Here is a 23,686-nt window from a genome sequence, read left to right on the forward strand (position 1 = left end):
AATTGGGTTGAGGTGTATTTCAATATTATCGATTTTCGTTTGGGATTCTGAGTCTGGGAATAGCTCCGTATGGTGATTCTAGTATTGGAGCGCATCCGGATATGGATTTGGAGGTCCGTAGGTCATTTTGGGGTTATTTGGGCAAAAGTTGAAAATTTGGATAATTTTAAGAAGTTTGACCGGGAGTAGACTTTTTGATATTAGGGCCGGATTCCGGTTCTGGAAGTTGGAGTAGGTCCGTAATGTCAATTAGGACTTGTGCGCAAAATTTGAGGTCAATCGGACGTGATTTGATAGGTTTCGGCATCGAAGGTAGAAGTTTGAAGCTTCAAAGTTCATTAGGTTTGGATTGGAGGTGATTCGTAGTTTCGATGTTGCTTGATGTGATTTGAAGGCTTGACTGAGTTCGTAATGTGTTTGGGTAGTGTTGGTATAATTGGTTGAGGTCCCGAGGGCCTCGGGTTGAATCCGGATGGTAAATAGATCGAGTTGGGATTTGGAAGAAGGGCTGAGGGTTGTTGTCTTCTTGTGTAACCGCACCTGCGAGGTTAGGACCGCAGGTGCGGAGCCGCAGAAGCAGCCATGAGGGTCGCAGAAGCAGCTTATGCTGGGGAATGCTGGGACCGAGATGCGATCGAGTTCCGCAGAAGCGGGACCGCACATGTGCACGTGGAGCCGCAGGAGCAAAGGCGTAGAAGCGGATGGGGGCCGCAGATGCGGAGTTGAGGAGTATGAAGGAGGAGCACAGAAGCGGTAAGGTGGCTGCACCTGCGGAACCGCAGAAATGGTCAAGGGACTACAGGTGCGATAGGTCGCTAGGCAGATTGTTTTAAAGAGCGGGATTTGGCTCTTCTTCTCTCATTTTTCACTTGGTTGGGCGATTTTTGGAGAGCTTCAAGGGGAGATTTTTCATCATCTATGTCAAGGTGAGTGATTCCCACCTATTTCAAGTTAAATACTTGGATTATATATGGATTTAGACTTGAAAATTTGTAAAAATTTGGGATTTTTGTAGAAAATCTAGAAATTGATATTTTGGATTTTGACCACGAAATTAGACATGGAGTTTAAAATAAATTATATATTTGAGTTCGTGGTGTCATGGGTAAAGTTTATCTTCGAAAATTTTCAGAATCCGGGCACGTGGGCCCGAGGGTAATTTTTATCGACTTTTCAAGCGAAGTTAGGAATTGTTGTAAATTGAATTATAATGAGTATTATAGTATATAATTATGGGTTTGCACATTTATTGACTAGTTTTTGAGTGTTGGGCATCGATTTTAGTTGTTGGAAGGGCTTGGGAGTCGGTTATGGAATTTCGGAGTGAGGTAAGTCTCTTTTCTAACCTTGTAAGAAGGAATCTACATCATAGGTGAACTTAATTAATATGTGTTGTTATTTGTGAGGGTTACGTACGCACGAAGTGACGAGAGTCCGTCGACCTTGACTAACCCTTTTCTTAATGTTATATCGCCTTAAATATTCTAGGGCAGATTTTGACCTATACAGTTAGTCCCTCCGCTTATTGAGGTCGGCCTCAGATGACCTTGATGAGCGGATTCTATTTGTCGTGGTCGAGGAGATTGGACGAGATGGCGATGTGGCCTTTAGTGAGCCGCAACTTTGGGGTTACGTCGTTTCTGGATCAAAGTGACGTCATGACATCATGCGTCATTATGGTGCATTTTCCCGATGCTTTGCGTCGTTTAGTGTGCGTCTATTGAATGAATCTGCCACTTCGATTCCTATGCTAGGTAGGGCTGTGCATCGGTCGGATTGGATCGGATTTAGCATATTTCAAATTGTAAATCCGGATTTTGGATTTTATAAAATGCAATCTGAATCCAATCCGAATTAAATTGGATTGGATCGGATTTTAAAGTTTGGATCGGGTAAATATTTCGGATTTTCGGATCAGATTGTATGCCTTATTAAGGCAACTACCTATCTTATCGGCTACTACACTCTTTCAAGCTATTGCTATTCACCATTCTATTAAATTGAAAGGCAGCAGATGTCTTTCATAGCAGTAGACAAAATAAAAGTTTCATAGCAAAATAAAATAAATTGAAATTCCAAATAAATGTCTAATAAGGGAGAGGCGTCATTGTTCATCAATAGGAAGGAGAAACTAAGAATAAGAGACACAAAAGTAAGACTTAAGAGAACTGGACAGAGCAATCTGAAGAGAGGTTAGAGAGGGAGAGACTTCGATATAAACAAAGAAAAGAAGAGTATAAAGAGAGGCGAATAAAATGAGAGGACTTAACCCTAAAATGAAAGTCTAATATTTATACATGTCTATATAATTTGGATTTCGGATCGAATTAAATAAAATTATACCAATCCGAATCCAATTCGAATATCCGAACTTTTAAAAAACCTAAACCATATCCAATACGAAATTCGAAATCCAAAAAACCGAATAGAATGGATCGGTCCGGATTTTCAGATATCCGATCCAAATGCACAAACCTAGTGCTAGGTAATGATGGCATAGTTTCTTGGTTTCGATGCTCGAATTCTTATAAATAGGGATGTGAGGGCACACACTCGTGTTTTACAGATTTCCCTTATAGAAACCTTGTTCCTTCTTCTTCCTATTCTATTGTTGTGTATCTTCCTTTCTTGCTCTAGCGATCCTCTTTGTGTTTAACTTTTCATTACTTGAATACCCTCTCTTTCTTCAGAACTATGGTTAAAGTATCTTCTGGTCCCAGTGAGGGAAATAACCCGGTTCCCCTGTCGATGGTTTTTCCTTCTCACGCGGAGGGCATCTCTGTTGCCGTGGAGGGTGATAATTTTCCCACGGTGGAGGAGATAATTCCTCATGGTGAGAAAGTCAGGTCTGAATTTACAAAGGCGCCTGAGGCTGAGCCCGAGATCTCTGAGTCGGCGATGAAAGAGGCCGATTTATTAGAGCTTAGGGCTAAATTTGACATTCCCGCTCACATCGAGTTGGCCCCTGCAGGGCAAGATGTGGTACAAGTCCGCCGCCCTGGGTATTGTGCGTTCTACGCCTACCCCTTTCATGTTGGCTACACTCTTCCCCTTCTCCCCTTGACTAAGGAGTTCTACCATTTCTATGGTGTTTGCCCGGCTCAGCTCGTGCCATATATATATAAGCTCATTAGGATGTTTACTAAGTTTGCGAAATTGGCTAGGGTCGAGATCACGCTTCGACATTTGATGCATCTCTTTGCCCCTAGTTTCTATAGTGGACAATGTTAAACCTTCGCCAATGAGGGGGCAAGTGCCTGGTGGTGAAGATGGATGATAAGGCGACCTTGTAGTTCTGGCACAACTTTTTCTTTGTTAGAACCGAGGACGTGGTGGCCAACGTAGATGGCTTCCCCAAAACTTGGAATTATACTCGTAAGTGTCTAACTTCTCTTCGTCGATGGATTTGATTTGCGTGCTTAGTCGTGAGTGCTGATCTCTTGCTTATCTCTTATGCAGCCAAGATTATGCCCCCTCTTTTGGTCAGAGACATTTCCGATTGGATCAGCCGGCTCCTCCCTCACATCGCAGGAATTCGCGAGTGGCCGGGTTGTTTTAGGAAGTTTGGTCCTGCTCCCTCCTTAACCGGTGAGTCTCTTCATTTTGGACTCTTAGTCGCTTACCATTTTATAGTTTACGTTGGCTAACCCTTTTTTCTTTTGCGCTTCTTTTAATTCCAGCCCGAGGTCATTCGAGGAGGCCGAGAGCTCCCCCACCTATATTCCGTAAGAGGAAAAATGCTTCCTCTTCGGCGTCTTCCCCCTCTACGACCATGGCAAGATCTGCTCGCTCTTTGGTTTCTGCTATGTCTACCACCACGGCTAGGTCTGCTCGCTCTTCGGTTCCAGTTATTGCTACTTCAGCATCAATCTCTTCTCCATTTGTGGATATTCCGACGACGGGGCCTCCGGATTCCCCTTTGTATCATCTCATGGTCTAGGAGGAGGAATTATCACCAAGTGATGGGGATTTGGTGCCCTGTAAGAGAAGGTCAGTGGACGTTGGCGATGGGGCCGCCCGGGCCATGGATTATGTGATGGATGATTTTACTTTCCGTGAGATGGCGACCATAATTCTTGAAAGAGACGTCGAGCTGGCATCTGAGGTTTTGAGATCGGCAGAAGACATAGAGAGTGTATCTCTTACTTCTGCAACAATGGAAGTCGAAGGGCCGGCTGCTAGGATTTCCGATATTTCGCGACAAGAGGGGCCATCGACCTCGCGACCAGCTGAGGATGCTTCTTCGCTAACTGATGAGAGAGGTAAAGGCATTTCCGAGAATGGCTATGAGACAGGCTCAGACCTTGACGATGTATAGCTGAGGATGATGGAAGAAGGTTTTACTTAGCTCAAGGTGAGGTTGGAGGGGTCTACGAGGACCATCACGATACCCATGGATCGTGATTTGTTGAAGAACACAGAAAATGTGGTCTCTGCCCTTGGTCCCCTTTGCTCCGACGTAGAGGGTGAAACCCTCAAGGTGTTGGATAATGTTACCTTATCGAGGATCATAGCCGTCCTCACTCTCAAGATAAATTTTTCAAGGCTTCTATTTCCCTATCTGTTATATTCAAAGTTTTGGGCTTTGTTTTAGTGCTTTGCTCTTGTCAGCGTAAGCGTTCTTATTTTTGATTCTCTTTCTTTTTGTGACTGCAAACCGTGATCTTGGAAATTGAAAGTGCCCGAAGGGAGGAGAGGCGTAAGGCTATATTCAAGAAACTGATACGCCAATACCTCGAGTACCACGGCAAGTACCGGGAGATCCGCAGGCGGTTTGGCAAGGACGACAATTTGCAGGCCCTTCGGGACGAGCTGAAGCAAAAGGATGACGAGCTGGTGAAGGTCATTGAGAAATGCAATGTCCTTGAGGGGATGTTGAGAAATAAGGAAGAAGAGCTCAAGGTTATCAGGGCCGTGGAGGTCCAATACGGCAACCTCCAGACGTAGGTGGTCGAGTTGTGCATGTAATTAGAGGAGTGTCACTTGCAGATGGAGGTTCTTCATGGCGAGATCACAGAGAAACAGAACGAGCTTGATAGGGCAGAGTCCACTCGGTCAGAGGCTTCGAGGAAGACGTAGGCCCTTGAGGTGGTGATCCCGACTCTTCGTTCTGAGCAGGAGAACGACTTGGAAATGGCAAGGCTAAAAGAAGAGCGGCTTGATGAGAGGGTCGGAGAGTTGGAGAAATATACTTCTGACCTTTATGACCGAGTTGCTGCTCTTGAGGCCAAGAAGGCCTAATTACTGGTGCAACCGTCTTCTTCCCATACCTCGGACTTTCCTAATATTCCTTGAGAGTTGTACGAGGAGTGGATTCATGTCGAGGCCCAGCTAGACGTGTTTCGAGATTTGCAGGAGACGTTCCCCTGGCTCCAACTTTGAAAGAAGTGGTGGTGATGACAAGTATGATTTCAACTCCTTTAGGGCCTGGACGCACTCAGAAGTCCATTGGAGGATGTTATCCTTCTTGAGTACACCAAAGAATCTGTGACACCTGTCTGATGATCGTGAGATGAATCTTGAAAGGGCGGCGATACGGCTTGTCAACGTTTGAACCTGTTTTTTAGTGGTCAAGTGTTCTGGTATCCCTAAATGGCTTTGATTTCATCAGGATTGACCTCGATTCCTTTCTATGATACCAGGAAACCCATAAATATTCTTGAGGCCACATCGAACGCATATTTTTCGAGGTTCAGTTTCATTCCGTATCGTCTGAGTATGTCGAAGGTCTCTCTCAGATGGTCTATATGATATTTTTTTCCTTTTGGACTTGATTATCATGTCGTGTATATAGACTTCCATCATTTTGCCGAGTTGGGCTTTCAACATCCTCGTCACCAACCTTTGGTAAGTTGCCCCTGCATTTTTCAACCAAAAGGGCATGACCCTGTAGCAGTACGTCCCCTGATGGGTCATGAATATGGTTTTCTCCTGATCTTCTTCTTCTATGAGGATTTCATTATAGCCGATGTAAGCTTTCTTCCTGTGATCATTGGTGTCTAATTGAACGGGGTCGAGGTCTTCTATGGTCTATTCCGCAGCTTCGACCATATCGGGGTCTCTGATGACGTCTTCGCTATCATCACATATCTACCTTGACCTAGTTGATTGTTATGCCTATTTTTATTTGTCCTTCGCTTTTTGAGTGACCGTTCAGTCTAGGGCGATGCAATAGCATTCTCGGGATGTGCGTTATTCCCCTCGTATGCCGAATATCCCTTAGGGAGTCAGGAATTTGATGACCTGGTATAAGATGGAGGGGATGGCCCTCATGGTGTGTATCCATGGTCGCCCTATTATGGCATTGTACGCTGTGTCTTGGTCCATGATATGGAACGTGGTCTCCAAAGTGACGCCACCTGCCAGAACGAGGAGTGTGTTTTTTTTTTATGTTCGCTCGACTGCATTGTTAAAACCAGTTAGCGTGATGCAACGCGGCACTATTTTATCTTTGAGTTTCATTTGTGCAAGTACTCGATGATGGATAATGCACGCGCCACTCCCGTCTCTACCATAATGCGTCTCACATCGGTATCTAAAATTCGTAAAGTAATAACAAAGGCGTTATAGTGAGGGAAAACCAAATAGTTGGTATCTGACTTATCGAAGATGACACTTTCTTCGAGTTCGTCGTACCGTTTGTGGGTGGTAGACCATTTGAACTTGTGGGTAGTGGTGAACTTTACATTGTTGATGGAAGTATCTTCACCACCACCGATGATCTTGAGGACGGTGCGGGTTGGTGAGGGCATTTTCGGCAGTCCTTGATGTTGTTCGCGTCCTCCGGCAAAGTTGGTCCTTCCCCGGTCGCTCAGCAACTCTTTGAGGTGCCCCTGTCGTAACATGTTTACGACCTCCTGCCTTAGGGCGATGCAATCTTTGATTTTGTGCCCTCGTTCTTGATGGAACTCGCAAAGGGCGTCCGATTTTCTGGTACTCGGGTCTGACCTCATCTTTTATGACCACTTCACCTTTGGTCCGAGCTTCTCCAAGGCATAGACTATTTCTGTAGGTGACACACAAAAGTTGTGAGCTGATAATAAAGGAGGCATACCTCTTTTATTCCGGTGAGTCCTTGATCTGCGTGGGCCTTCTTCGTGGCGGGAGGAGAACGCAATGACCGCTGTGACGTATGGTTGATGTAGTTCCCTATTGGGCCATGGAGCTGTGAGGTCCCTTCTGGTATCATTTCTTGGATCTTTTCTGGATTCGTCCTTTACTGAGGTCAGTCGATGAGTTGGTCCATTGAGGTCGTCCTCATATGCTCGGACCTCGGCACAATACGCGTTGTGTGTTTCATCCCAAGTGGTTGGGGGATACTTCATCAGTCGACTCAATAGCTTTCTAGTCTCCCTCAAACCGTCCCTGCTCAGCTCGTTCTGGAATGTTACGACTGTCATCCCTTCTAACACATTCAGCAGGGTAATCCTTACTCGGTTGAAATGGGCGAGGAAGTCCCTCAGTCCCTCTCCCGGAGACTGCTTAATAGCAAATATGTCATTCACTCTTGCCTCGACTTTCTTGGCCCCATCATGGGCCGTTACAAACTTGTCGGCCATCTCTTCGAAAGTTTCAATGGAGCGCGTAGGTAGTAGTGAATACCATGTCAATGCTCCTCCTATTAGAGTTTCACCAAATTTCTTCAACAAAATGGAGGATACTTGTTCTTTGGCGAGATCATTGCCCTTTACGGCAGAGACGTAGTGAGTCACATGATCTTCAGGGTCAGTCATGCCATCATATACTTTTAGGTAGGGCGGCATTTTGAAGGTTTTTGGTATGGCATGCGGGGCTGCATCATCACGGTATGGCTACTCGACGAATCAGCCGGCGTCTCTCTTCGGCAATAGTTAGGGGGGGCCCGGTATTTTATCGACCCTTTCCTGGTGTTCTTTCATTTGTTCTCGGAGTACCTTGTTCTCGTTCTCCATTTCCTCTATTCTTTTCAAGATGGTTGCAAGGGCGTTATCACCTGCATTATCATTGACGTTTTGAGTAATTCCTATCGTTGGAGGTGGAGGGAGTTGGTTACACTGTTCGTCCGCCTGTTGTACAGTGTGAATCCTTGCATTTTCTACAGCTGCATCTCGGGCGGACTTGTTGAGGACGCCAGTTAGCGCATCGGTTAGCCATGTTTCGAGGAGCTTTTTTACAACCGTGGGCATCTCTTCCCCCACAGATGTGAAGGCTCCCTTACCGAGGAATTTTGTGATGCTGCTATGAGGGGGCAGTGAACCATCTCGCCTAGGGGAGGCATTGGGCGTTACGCCTTCGTCTGTTGTTTCACAACTTTCGTTGATGATGTTCATGAGGTTAGTTGGGAGGTCGTTGATTATCCTCACCCTTTCTTCCATGTTACCTGCCATGTTGGGATTTGTGCACACAAGGAAAAGAGATCTTGTCTTGTTTTTTGTATTTTTTTTGCGTTCGGGATTCGCGTCAGTGATAGATCTAGAAGAAACTAAAAATTTAACTAGGAAATCCCCACAAAAGGCGCCAAATTGTTTGATTGAGAAGAGTGATCATTGGTTCAAATAATTAAATCTATGTATTAAAGGGTTAAACCTAATTAACAATAATATTTCTAGATGCGAGTTATAAAAGCGTGATTAATGTTGAACAGATATGGTAGAAGAAGAATAATAGTGTGTGACAATCATCTCAAATAGCGTGAATAATAAATGAACAATAAATAACTATGAACAATAACAAATGGGATTTGGGTAAATAAAGAAAAGATTCACCCAATAAAGGAGAAGATGGATATTATTCATTCTGACAATGATGAATGACAGACCAATCCTTGAATTTTCAAATTATTCTCGGATCTGGTGAGAAGTATGAAATAATGTGGACAAAAATCTTGATAAAAAGGTATTGTTTGTCTCTTGGTAAGAGATAAAGAATCTTTTTATCAAAGTGTGTTCTTCCAATTGAATATTACATGCCCTACATCAGTATCTCTTTTCCTATATATATGAGACATACTCTTAACATACCGTAATAGTACAAGTGCAGAGAACATTCACTAGAATATTCTCTTTAATATCCCATTTTGAAAATTAACCGTTACATCTTTGCTAATGGTGCTCGATCTCGACCATTATTGATATCTCGATCACGAACCTCGCTGCTTTCTGGTCGACCTCGACTAACCCTTTTCCTTAATGCTATATCGTCCCAAAATATTTTAGGGCGGATTTTGACCTATTCCCTGACCAATAGCAATTTTGCACTTGCTTGGAGCATTATGAGGACGGCGAAACCGGCACCACGTGACACAATGTTATATACTCTTTTTAATTGCCAAGCCGCAAGAGATATAGCACAAATAAGATTATTCTCTCGTTGCCTAAGGCAAAATATAATGGAAAATACTTAAAGCGAAAATTTTCACCCAGTAACTGTAAGTACACAGGACTTAGATCGCCAGAAGTCTAAGCCAGACCATAAGAAGGTATCCGGGTCCAGTTATCGCATTCGCGTAATGGAGGTTAATATCTAATTCTGCTGAGCCAACTGGTTAAACTTTTTATCATGTTAACTGTAGAATTATGGATTAAGATGCCACTGAATATCTGAGAAGTTAGAGCGATTGAACAAGGGATGTATTACACTTAGCGGTCATGATTCTCAATCTGACCTGCCCAAGTCATATGCTTCTTCAAATGTTGGTGATCCACCTTAGTGGGATGGCCCATAGGCCCACTCATTATTTTATTTTTTCTGTATATTCAGTTTCTTATTGCATAAAATGTATATAATCCTTCGTATAGTTCTAGAACTTCTTTTCACTTTTGGAGTAGACTCTTCTCTCTCTCTTTCATTTTCATCGGAACGTAGGTTTCCTGTTCATCCCTCTCCAATATTTTATCTTATATCTTCAGGTAAGTTTTTTCAGATGTAGAATTGGCATAAACTGATTTTTAAAGTTTTCTACTATTAGATTCAGAGATCGAAGGAAAATGAGAAACATCCAATTAGGGTTCTAAGAGAAGAGAGAAAAAGAAATATCTGACTTTTTCTATATTTTCCAAAAGCTGTACAAAATGATTCTATTTTTCTATGTATTGTTCTCAGAAGTTGGGCCTCTATATATATAGGATTCGGAAGCCCAAATACAATAAATACAAGATTTGAACTGGATGCCCAAATACTAAATACAGTTGGACTGCCACACATACTAACTAATATCAGTTCCTAAGCTATCTTCTAAGCTATGAATCCCAACATTTTAACAGGTTACCAATTAGCTTATAGTAGAAATGTACATGTAATTTACCATGAGCACATAAAACTAAATAAATACTTGAAGATGCCAGCCACTTGAGAAGCACTTGAGGTATGAAGTAAGCTGATCAGCCCATCTGCGAGCTTGCTCCGGACAAAGTGACAGTCGAACTCAATATGCTTGGTCTGTTCATAGAATACTAGATTTTTTGCTATGTCCAACGCAATCTGGTTATCACAGAAAACAAGAATGGAAGAATAAATAGGAAGACAAAAATCAACCAACAGTCTGGACAGCCATGTAACTTCAGCAACAGCTTTGCTCAATGAACGATATTCAGCCTCAGCTGAAGAAAGAGATACCACAGGTTGTTTCTTAGATTTTCAGCACACCAAACTACCACCCAACAAAATGCAAAAACCTATAACTGATCTTCTACTATCAGGGCAAGAGCCCTAATCACTGTCATAAAACACCTAAAGAGAAATGTCTGAGGAATTGTTAAAGAAGATACCATAATGTGAAGTACCATTAATATATCTCAATAGATGAAGGGCAGCCTTCATATGAGGAGCACAGGGATGCTGCATAAACTAGCTTAAATGTTGTACAGCAAAAGACAAATCAGGCCTAGTATGAGTTAAAAAATACAGCTTCCCAACAAGGCTTCTATAAACCTCAGGATTAGGCAAAGGATCCCCTACTTTAGCTTTAAGTTTCTCATGCAACTCAAGAGGAGAAACAACAGGAGAGCAGACATCACAATGAAACTCCTTTAAAAGATCATGAATAAACTTTCTTTGATGCAATAGAACCCCAGAAGAAGAATATAGCACCTCAATACCAAGAAAGTAATTAAGAAGACCCAAATCTTTGATTTTAAATTGATCATGAAGAAAAGCTTTTAAAGGAGAAACTTTCCCAAAATCAGTCCCGGTAAGTACAATATCATCTACATACACAGCCAATATAACAAGAGAGTCCCCATAACCTTTGGTAAACAAAGAATAATCATTGAGAGTATGAGTATACCCTCTGGATTGTAAAGCTTGTGACAACTTAGCGTACCACTGCCTAGAGGCCTGTCTCAGCCCATATAGAGATTTTTTCAGCATGTAAAGAAGTGTGGCAGAGGAGGATGTAGAAGGAACAGACAATCCAGGGGATAGTCTCATGTAAACTTCCTCATCCAAATTACTATGTAAGAAAGCATTATTAATATCAAGTTGAAAGAGGGGCCAATTTGTTTTAACTGCAACAGTAATAAGAGTTTTAATAGTGGACATATTTACAACAGGGGAAAAGGTCTCATGAAAATCAATTCCTTCAACTTGGGTATCACCCCTAACCACTAACCTTGCTTTATATCTTTCGATTGAACCATCAACTTTGTATTTAACCTTATAAACCCATTTGCATCCAATTGGTTTCTTGCCACAAGGCAATCAACTATATCCCAGGATTTATTAGTCTCCAAAGCTTCAAATTTCTGTCTCATAGCAGCCTGCCATTCAGGGACAGTTGCTGCCTGAGAATAAGTAGAAGATTCAGAAACATGTTGCTTAACTAGACTAGAGGAGGATTCAGGAGTGGAGCCAATTGACTGACAGACATAGCTCTTAAGATATTCAGGTTGCTTGTGAATTCTAGAAGACCTCCTGAGAGCGGGAGGAGAAGAAGAATTGGAAGGGAAAAGAGGAACAAGGGGAGGAGAAATGGATGCAGAAGGTTGTGAGAGTGGAGGAGGAGAATTAGATGAGGGGGCAGGAGGAAAAGAGGCAGGAGTAGTAGGAATAGGAGTGGAAGAAGTAGAAGTAGGAGAAACATAAGGAAAAGAAGTAGCAGTAGAAAGGGAATCATCAAAACATATAGAAAAAAGAAAGGGACATAAATTGGAGGAATTTGTGGATGATTGAAGAAATGGAAAAATATGTTCATGAAAGAAAACATCTCTGGACACAAAACAGGAGTGAGTCTCCAGATTATATAACTTGTATCCTTTCTTAGCAAAGGGATAACCCACAAACACACAAGGCACAACTATTGGTTGAAATTTGTCTCTAAGATGCTTGGGAATAGTGGAATAGCAAAGACAACCAAAAGCTCTAAGATGAGTATAAACAGGCAATTTTTCATAGAATAACTTATAAGGGCTTTTGTGATTTAGTAAAGGGGATGGAAATCTGTTTAGCAAATAAGTGGCAGTGAGAATACAGTCTCCCCAGAATTTAAGGGGAAGGTGAGACTGAAATAGTAGTGACCTGGTAGTCTCAAGTAGATGTCTGTGTTTTTTTTCCACCACCCCATTCTGCTGAAGGGTATGAGGGCAAGAAGTCTGATGTACAATACCTTTTTCAGAAAAAAATTGACAAACAGGCAAGCTGGACCCTAACTTTAGAGCATTATCACTCATAACAGTTTGGACTTTAGTTTGGAATTGAGTTTCTACCATGGCAATAAAAGCCTTTAGAATGTCAAAAGCATTGCTCTTTGCTCCTAAAAGATGAGTCCAAGTAGATCTAGTATGATCATCAACAATGGTTAAAACATATTTGGAACCAAAATATGTAGTGGTATGATAAGGTCCCCAGGTATCAATATGAAGTTAATTGGAAATGTTTGGTTGACTATATAGAACTATCAGGGAAAGGTAACCTAGTTTGTTTAGCCAAGGGACAAATGGGACAAATGAAAGACTGTTTAGATGGCAATTTGGTTCCAAGATCAAATACATGCTTCATTTTAGAAAAAGATAGATGCCCTAGTCTCTAGTGCCAAATAACATCATCTTTATTCACTTTATTCATATGTACATCATCAGACACCTCAGCAGAACTAAGAGATAAACTTGTACTACTACCAGGAACACCAGAACAGTTATTAGAAAGAACAACAGTTGGATCATTACTAGGAGAAACAGAAGGTAAAGATGAATTAGAAAATAAAGAATTTGAAACCATTGGGAGTTGAAACAGCTTGTGCAGTCCGCTGTCAGGTCTACCAAGTACCACTGGCTTATTCAGAGAAGGGCCCTGAAAAGTACAGCCAGTGTTGATAAACTGAATCATGTGACCAGGTTTAGCAACAAGTTTGTACACAGAAATGAGATTGAATTTAAAACTAGGAATGTAAAGCACATTATGAAGAATGAGATCAGGAAATAAAGCCAAAGAACCTACATTATGAACTTTAACTTTGTAACCATTTGGAAGAGACACTAGGTAAGGAACATATAGTGTTTCTATGTAGAAAAGAAGAGATTTATCAGATGTCATGTGATCCGAGGCTCCAGAATCTATAATCCAAATAACATTGTCTATTTTAGTAAGCAGGCAAGTTCTAACTGAACTATTCTTAGGCAGAAGTATACCAGCAAAATTAGCAGATGCCATGAGTGTAGGAGGAGAAGATGTAGTGGAAATATGAGACTGTTGCAGAAACATCATGAGTTGAGAGTACTGATCTTTAGTTAAACCAGGGATTGCAGAGGCTTGGGAAGAATCAGGTTGTCCAACATTCTGTCCAACAGTGCTACTATGAATCCCAACATCACCAGAGTGATCAACCACAACATGTGCAGCTGCTTTTCTAGGACCAGGCCCTTTAGTGAACTTGAAATTGGGAGGGAAGCCATGCAATTTGTAGCACTTGTCAATAGCATGCCCTTGTTTCTTGCAATACTTGCATATTAAGGAGGACTTTTGAGACTCTGAATTAAACCTTGAATGAGGATTTTGTGGTCTGGGAGAGTGAAAATTTACCTTGGATGGGAAACTCTATTTGAAAACCCCAGCATTAAAGGAGGCAGAATTGTTGCTGAAATGAGATGCAGAGGAAACTTGTCTCTGTTTCTCATCAGCCAAAAGAATGTTGTACACAGTGTTCATTGAGGGCAAGGGCTTCATCATGATTATATTGCTCCTTACTTGAAGATAAGTATCATTAAGACCTATCAAGAACTGATAAACTCTTTGTTCTTCCTCAACTTTATTGTTACCCCCACATGTACAAACAGACAAATGGTTGACAGAAATGGAAGATATATCATCCCAAAGTTGTTTTATGGTATTGAAGTAAGATGCTATGTCTAGTGAACCTTGAGATATGTGTGCCAGCTCCTTCTTAAGTTCAAATAACCTAGCTCCATCAGCCTTTCCATATCTCTCCTCAAGTTCACTCCAAATGTCCTTGGCTAACTCAGAATACTCAACACTACGAGATATTTCTTTAGTAAGGGAGTTTGCCAACCATGAGATGACTAAATCATTGCATCTCTGCCATTACCTTGCCAAAGGGGACTCAGCAGGTGGATTGACAGATGAACCATTGATGAAATCAAATTTATTACGAACGGACAAAGCTACTAAGATAGTCCTACGCCAGCTAGAATAACCAGAACCATCAAAAGGAACAGAAACTAGAGAAGCACCCAAAACATCTGAGGGATGAACATAAAGTGGGTGACATGGATGAGTGTAATCATCCGGATGAAAAACAGTACGAGATGAAGTTCCTACACTCTCGACTGGAGTCTCAGAATTATTTGTCATATTGACAATCAACCAAAGCAACAAAAAGAAAACTGGACAAGACTACTAACAATAGTGGGTTCAGAAATTGAAGTTTCTAAAACAAAAAATTGTACATGCATAACAGAGAACAACATTAACAAGCTAACAAGTAGCTAGTGAGAAGAGACGATGTTACCAAAAGCATTGTTCGCTACCGGAAAGGGACGGCCTTGACAAAAATGAAGAGACAGACGGAGATTGTCGAGAAGATGAGTTGAAATAGGATTGACGCAGTCCAAATCCAAAAATCACAGCGGCAATTTGAAAGAAAAGAACTCCTTTTTCATCAACGATTTCTACCTTGCAAAACCTAGATTTCGATCTCCGACGAATACCAGAATCTGAATGAAATTCGGCAAAAAGAACTTCACTAATATCACCGCACATCGACGGAGGAACAGATCTTAAATGCCATAGCTCTGATACCATGTTATATTCAGAGATCGAAGAAAAATGAGAAACACCCAATTAGGGTTCTAAGAGAAGAGAGAAAAAGAAATATCTGACTTTTTCTATATTTTCCAAAAGCTATACAAAATGATTCTATTTTTCTATGTATTGTTCTCGGAAGTTGGGCCTCTATATATGTAGGACCTGGAAGCCCAAATACAATAAATACAAGATTTGAACTGAAGGCTCAAATACTAAATACAGTTGGACCGTCACACATACTAACTAATATGAGTTCCTAAGCTATCTTCTAAGCTATGAATCCCAACATCTACAAAGTACCCTTATTCTAGCTTCTCTGGATATTATAAAATACAAGTTAGTTGGCTCAGTAGAATTAAAAATTGGCCATTCATGTGATCGGTAGCCCTGAATTAGACTCGTGATGCTTGTGTAATCTATAACATTTTGTGTATATAGGGTAATCATCGCATTGCATACTGTAGTTCTATATATCCTAGCAATTCTAAGCTCCATATCTCACGAGCACTGAAGAAGCAGAGGGTTAATTTAATACTCCATTATCACTCAATTTTGCATTAGTCACAATTTATTTTTTTTAACGAAAAAATCACTCCGCTTTGCAGAAGTATCACAAAATTCACTTAACTAATTGATGCAAATGCAGTCAAAAGTCACCCAACTTTGCCTAAGTATCACCAAAAGTCATTGGGAGGAAGCAAAAGAAACATTTTATATGATACTTAGGCATAGTTGAATGACTTTTTGGTTACAAAATTATTTCTTAACTTTCTGTGATACTTGGGCAAAGTTTGATGATTTTTTTGTTAAGAAAAATACTTTAGCGACTTTCTATGATACTTAGGCATTAGGCAATATTGAGTGATTTTTTTTTTTTTTTTTTGGTTACAAAAAATAGTTTCGGGACTTTGCTTGATTAAAATAAAAGTTGAGTGGTCACCTGTGATAAAATGTAACTTTGAAGGTATTTTACTCCTATAAGGGTTAAGGATGTAGAATGTAGTTTTGACAGAGTATATCTGTATAGTAATAAGAGTTCAGAATGTTATTTTGGTTCCATACTGCAACCAAATGACTCAAAGAAAACGATTTTCTTTCTCTTTGGTGTGTGTGAGCAATGAGAACTTTATTGTAGTACTCTCTCAAGTTCTTCACGTTTTAAAATATTATTATTTTCAGATATGTTGTGCATTTCATAGCAAACTCCTTGATTTTTCTATTTTTTTAGGAACTATCCTCGCTCTTGCCTCTTGTAACCACAATTTGGATTCCAATTATATATCATATAGTTGCTGCATTTGTAATTACCCACTAGCTATAATTTTTCCCATTTAAAAGGATTGAAAAGGGACTCAAAGAAAGTAATGGAAATCTCATTACAGAGCTTAACTTGTTCCTTCTGTTTTAGCTCTCTTTCTTCACTGTGTTTGTGTTTTGACAAAGTGTAGGTCCTCAACATCCAGAGCACATGAGATTTGCTGGGAAAACTTGCAGCAGTTATCAGCCAACCAAAATGACGAATTCAGATTCCAAACTAAGCTTGAAGCTGTTGATTGACACCAAGGCCCGCAAAGTTCTATTTGCTGATGCTGAAAAGGACTGTGTCCATTTCCTCTTTCACATTCTTACATTGCCTGTGGGCACTGTAACTAAGCTTCTTAAGGAGAAAGGAATGAGTGGATCCTTGACTAACCTCTACGAAAGCGTAGAAAATCTGAAGGATACCTATGTCCAATCGAACCAATGCAAGGATATCCTTTTATAACCCAAATCTTCAGTTGGGAATATCTCTTCAGTTCCTTTTCTATTGCTTAATGACGTTCCACGGGTAGTGAAGAAAGCTATCGCAGCTACAGGGGGGTTTGTGAAGGAGATGGCGACATACATGGTTATGGATGACTTAGTGGTTAAGCCTATGTCCGCCATTTCTAGCATTGCCCTTCTCAACAAGTTTAATGTTAAGGATGTTGGAGTACTAGAGAAGAAAGTAGTAAATTTAGGAATGGAAGAGGTAATCAATTAAGTTAAATATCTCTTCTTCTTTTCCTGTGTCCTCTTCTGTTTGGTGAAATTTTCTTTGTACTTAGTAAACTCCTATCATTTTGCAGGCGCTGAAGTTGCTGAAGGCATCTTTCCAGTAGAAAACAGTTCTCACAAGTGCTTCCATGAGCACAGTTCCCACAAGTGCTTCCATGAGCCGTGTAAAGCGGAGAAGAGCTGTGTGAAGCAGAGAATGAGCTACAACACATAATAAAATTGGATGTTTCAGTTTATAGTTGGCCTTTTAGTGGCTTCCTTTTGTTTGTAGGTTCTGTTATCAATTGCTAAATTTATCTTTGTCTATTTTGAGATTCCCTTTCACTATGTTAACTGCTTTCAGCCTGGTAATATATAGTACATCTTCTCTAGCATCTTATTGTCTTTAGAGATTCGTCAGCCGTCCATCTTGTCACTACCCCAATTTTCCTCCGTAGAATGTCGTGACTGTACCTAATCTCTAAAATTAGGTAAGCCTAACACTTATTAAATATATAGAAGAATTCAAGAGCCCTCGCGAGGTACGGGTACCACCTCGTAGTCTCAAATCGTAAAAATGAATCACAACTTTCGTTATATCACCGCGGGAGCCTTTATATTTATTTTTGAAAAGTATTTTTCCGAAATAACATCCCGCGTTTTAGCCCACCTTATCACACCGTATGGCGTCTAATAGTTCACCTACTAGCCACGCGTTTCAAGACCACCTTATCTCACCGCATGCGTTTTAACACCCAGATCTTATACCACTGCATGTGTATCAATAATAATAACAACACGACAGAAAACTTGTGCAACATAATAAAAACCTCACGGCAGAAACCTCGTGCAATACAATAACAACTGCACGGCAGAAACCTCGTACAAACACAATAACAACTGCACGGCAGAAACCTCGTGCAAACAACATAACAATTCTCTCAACAAAACACATATGCCAAAAACATAACAACTCAAATAAATGACTTTCACAATATGTGCCCACATGCCACAATATTTTCTCAAAACAGTTTCAATATCACAACCACACATAGCTCTTGGCTCAACATCACTGAATACAATAGTAACAACAACAATAACACGAGAATACGACAAGTAAATCAATACAAGAACTTCAGAACACAAAGAAACGGAAGAACAAACTCACAAAGAAAGACAAAACAGGGAAATAATAGTCTCAACAAGAATAATTCAACAAGGGAGAGGTAATATGTAACAATGATTCCACAAAAGTGCAATTCGACAACAAAAGAGATAGCATGAATCAATGACCCCAAATAAGACTACGTCAACAATGAAAGGGATAACAAACTTCAATTAAGGCTAAGCAATTATAGAAGAGATAATAATGATTTCAATTAAGGTTAATCAATTACGGAAAGGATAGTATGACGATAAAAAGGGGCAACAACTTCAGTTAAGACACATAAGAGTTTAATCGGCAATAAGGATAGAACATGAAGCAATTAATTTTAATTAAGACACATAAGGGTGAATTTAGTAAATGGGAGATTTAACATGACATAACAACTTCATACAAGTCCAACCATACAAGAATTACCAAATTACGATATCAATTTACCCTTCAAATCCTCATTTTATATTTTGAAAGATTTTCTCAAAAATTCCCATTTTTCCCAACTCAAACCACTAATTTAATGATAAAAATAAAGATGAAATCATGAAATAAAATCAAATTCGAGTAGAGAACGTTTACCCCAAACCAACACGTGAAGAACCCCTCAAACATCGCTCAAATCTGAGGCCTACAACTCAAAATATGATAAAATGGCCAACCCTCGAAATAGAGTTCTTATAACTCTGCCCACGCAGTCCTCTTACGCGATTGCGGAACACACCTCGCGATTACGGAACACAAAAATCACTACTCAAGTAAATGAGCTACACGTTCGCGGAAATCACCTCGCGAAAGCGATGAACTGATTGGCCAACCTTCGTGAACGCATACCAAATCTCGCGAATGCGATGAGTAACATTCCAACAGTCTCCAATTCTCTTATGCGAACGCGGAACACCCTACGCGTACGCGAACAACAACCAGCTGAACCTTTGCGAACGCATGCCCACTACCACATCTGCAATGAGAAAAAATGATGAGTTTCGCAGAATCACTTCGCGATCGCAGCTCTATCTTTGCGATCGCGAAGAGCAACAGCAACACCAGAAACCAGCAACTCAAAAGCATGAAGAAATGGCCTGTAGCCCATCCGAAACATACTCGAGGCCCCCGGGACCTCAACCAAATATACCAACACATTCTAAAACATGGTACGAACTTAGTCTAGGCTTCAAATCACATCAAACAACACCGAAACTACAAATCGCACCTCGAATCGAACTTATGAATTTCCAAATCTTTCAACTTCCAAAACTCGCATAGAAACATATCAAATCAAACCGGAATGACGTCAAATTTCGCATGCAAGTTCCAAATGAAATAACTGAGCTAATCCAACTCTCGGAATCGCATTCCGGACCCGATATCACCAAAGTCAACTCTCTGTCAAACCTCTCAACCTTCCAAAATGTCAACTTTCCAATTTTCGCCGAAATACTTCAAATTACCCTACGGACCTCCAAATCCAAATCCAGACGCACGCCTAACTCCAAAATCACCATACAAAGCTATTGAAAACATTAAAACGCCATTTTAGAGTCGTCTACAAAAAAATCAAATCCGGTCAACTCTTACTGCTTAAGCTTCTAAAACAAGAATCCTTCTTCCAAATTGATCTCAAATCATCCGATAACTGAACTCGACCACACACGCAAGTCGTAACACATAATACGAATTTTCTCGAGACCTTAATCCACCGAATGAGACATCAATTCTTAAAACGACCGGTCGGATCGTTATACATCTCCAACATTATAAACGTCATTGGATGTGATCGCTCTACTTATAGTTGCCCCATACTGCATGTTACGAGGACTCTAATGGTGCTTGTCCATATTCTCGGAGCCATATGTAAAAATAAGTTGATTTTTGTTGCTCCACGGGGAATGAAGGGAGCTATGGCAGCTCAAGGGGTTTTTATGAAGGATGTGGTGACATACATGGTGATGTATGATTTGGTGGTTCAGACTTATAGCCACCATTTCTACCATTGCCTTTTGATCAAGTTTCACTACTACTAGAAATTCGGTAAAAATCGACCAAAAAAATCGATCAACGTTGGTCGGTAATGGCCAAAAACCGACCAAAACGCGACCATTTACGTGTGGACGGTATTTTTGTGGTCGGAAAGGCATACCGACCAAAGTTGGTTGGAAATTACCGACCAACTTTGGTCGGTCAATTAAATTCAAAAAAATAAATATTACAAAAAAAACCGACCAAAGTTGGTCGGTATTTTAATTATGTAATAAAAAGATTTACCATCTAGGAATTGAACCGGGGTTTGTACTGTGGCAGGATACTATTCTACCACTATACCATTGGTACATTTTGTTTTAAGACTGTCTTTTATTTGATTTATACTCTTTAATTATATTTTCGCACGAAAATAACCGACCAAATTGGTCGATTTTATTAAAAAGTAAAATTACCGACCAAAGTTGGTCGGTCTTTTTAAATGACCGGCCGAATTAACCGGCCAATTTTGGTCGGTTTTTTTAATATTAATTTTTATTTATTTTAATTAAAAAACCGACCAAAGTTGGTCGGTTTCTTGAAACATAAATTTCGCAGGATTCAAAAATAGTTTCCCGCATTTTTGTGCCAAAGGAAACTGACCAAAGTTGGTCGGTTTCGTAAAAAAAAAAATATTTGAAAAACCGACCAAAGTTGGTCGGTTTTTTGGTCGGTATTTTGACCGACCAAAGTTGATCGGTCGACCTTGATCGATTTTTGCCGAATTTCTAGTAGTGTTTAATGTCAAGGATGTTGGAATGCTGCAGGAGCAAGTGTTGCATTTTGGAATGGAAAGGTAATCAATCATATTTGTATTTAAATTATATAGATGGATTGTGTAAAGTATTTTCACATCACTAGTATCTTAACATGTTGTAGCAGATAATCTCTCTTAATTTTTCGGATGACTGATATGAGATATCACTTTTTTTGGAAGATTTAACTTGTACATAGTTATCTTTTGACTACATATTCCTGATCTTTTGTCGAGGTAAATATTCCAACGTAGTAAACTCCTACTTATCATTTTGGAGGCTCGAAGCCGAGGCGAACTCAGGATTTCAAGAGGATGGGTGCACTGTCGTAAAAAGATGAATCTAAAATTTATATTTGACGGATTTAACTTTAGTCATTTACCATGAACTCATTATATTTTTGAAATTATAGGTTCAAAATTATATTTTTTTTGAAATTATATATATGTGTGTGTGTGTGTGTGTGTGTGTGTGTGTGAAATTTGAAAACAAGACCGTTGAGAGTGAGATTTGAACCGTCAATTTCACTTATAGAGGTGCACCCAATAATAATTGCACCATAAGTGTCTTTGAGCATGGGTTCGCACACACATATTTAAGTAATTATGAAGAAATATAATATTATTATACATGTTTCAAGGAGAATAGTATGAGTTCACATGAAATCATATCCTTCAACTTGGATACGCCTCTAGCCGGAAGTTGTTGAAGGCATCATATCTTTCTGACTAGTGTTTTATCTCCTAGTTTGAGATTCTTTTTGGTATTAATATATACTTATGTTCTTTCATCTTGCTTTATAGGGTGTGTTTGGTGCAACGGAAAATGTTTTTGATGAAAAATATTTTCTTAGAAAATAAGTGATTTTATCACTTATTTTTCCTTGTTTGGTTAGTGTGGGAGAGAGTTGGTGGGGATGAGGAATAGGATGGAGAAGTTTGAAGAAGAGTTTTGGAAAATGTTTTGCTTCTTTTGATAGGGGAAAATATTTTCCTCAATTGGAGGTAAATGAGTTAATGAGAAAAAAAAATTTCAAACCATTTAATTCAACCAAACATGAGAAAATTGAAAAATATTTTCCGAAAAAACACATAGTCTTATAGAGAATCTCTTCTCTCAATCGACATATCTTGAGAGATTTTATAGTCATCTCTAACATTAAAACGACGCACATTTAATTTGAAGAGATGCCTTCTCTGTACGCCAAGTCCCTGTCTAACAAATTAACAGAAGAAATGAATAAGTTCACAGTTTTTGTGGTATAGTTAACAATAGAGGCCGTTGTATTTCAAACCTCAATTCTTATATTACCTGGGTTCATGCCCAAACTGGAGACTGGATGCTTTGGCAAAACAAATATGTTGTAAGGTTTAATCGAGCTGTTGCTCCGTTTTATTTCTATTTTTTGTGTTTTGGCATTTCCGCTGTGTGTACGTTACTGAATTGATATAGAAGCTCTTTCTATTTAGATACGGGCGTTTTGGAAAAATGAGTAAACTTAGAGGAACTCTGGTGGGTTCTAATTGGATCAAACGACTATCAAAACTCGTTCAGAAGAAATGAAAGAGACTTTGGCCCAAACGATGGCTGTAGTCGATCAATTCGGCTCTGTTTAAATTTATAAGCACATAATATAATCCACAATACATATTTTAATTTAATATCATGTTTACATTACACATAATATAGTAACAACACACAATTTAGGGCCTCCAACTCCGCATTGCAGAGGTGGATGTAGAGTTATAATACCGGGTTCAACTAAATTATATTTGACGCAAAACATAAATTTATGTGTTAAAATTTATTAAAATTGTTGGAAATTAAATCAAGATTAATTAGTACTCTTACATCGTCTAGGATTTGGTATTTACTAGTTTATTTAATTTATGTCTAATTAGGATTCACAACCAAAATCATGTATAAATAGGTTTTTTAGATTCTAGTCAAATTTGGTTTGTAGTATTATAAATAGGGGTGCTGCTATATATTTTCTATTGTGGAGAGGTAGCTGCAATGTAGTGAGATTCAAGAGTTTATAAGTTGTGAAAAAACCTCCCACCACGTTCTCTCTCTAGTTTGATAAATTTATTCTATATAGCCTTTGTTGGATTTGTTGCTTGTACCTAAATTATTTTTCGGGGTATTTCAGTCCTTCAAATTGGTATCAGAGCTTGTGTAGATTCTGTCAGAGCCTGTGTGAGATCCAACAAAAAAAAATGAACACTCTATTACCTAATTATCCCATTTTTGTATTTAATGGCAAAAGTAATTTCGAAACTTGGTATCAACAGATGAAGAATCTTTTTAAGGCTATTGGATTATGGTCCACTATTGATGAAGGATTTGAGGAACCCCCGGAAGGTGCAACGTTGACGGGTGATATAACTACGAAATTGGAGAAGAAAAGACATTTAGATTATAAGGCACACTACTATCTCGCCATTAAGGTCGAATTGTATGTATCTAAAAAATATTTGCATGCAAAGTCATCAAAGGAGACTTG

At 39.7% G+C, this 23,686-nt stretch overlaps 1 protein-coding gene across 1 annotated transcript; it reads right to left on the reverse strand.

The window, feature by feature from the left end:
- Positions 1-12,999: 12,999 nt before the first annotated feature.
- On the reverse strand, positions 13,000-14,781 carry LOC107795165 (uncharacterized). Its single transcript, XM_016617749.2, has 3 exons — positions 14,516-14,781; positions 14,020-14,443; positions 13,000-13,911 (listed from the first exon to the last, which is right to left on the reverse strand). Exons 1-3 carry the CDS (start codon positions 14,779-14,781, stop codon positions 13,000-13,002), a joined length of 1,602 nt encoding a protein of 533 aa, XP_016473235.2.
- Between the last annotated feature and the right edge of the window lie 8,905 nt (positions 14,782-23,686).

This window comes from Nicotiana tabacum, chromosome 22, assembly GCF_000715075.1.
Source record: "Nicotiana tabacum cultivar K326 chromosome 22, ASM71507v2, whole genome shotgun sequence".
Classification (NCBI taxonomy): Eukaryota; Viridiplantae; Streptophyta; class Magnoliopsida; order Solanales; family Solanaceae; genus Nicotiana; species Nicotiana tabacum.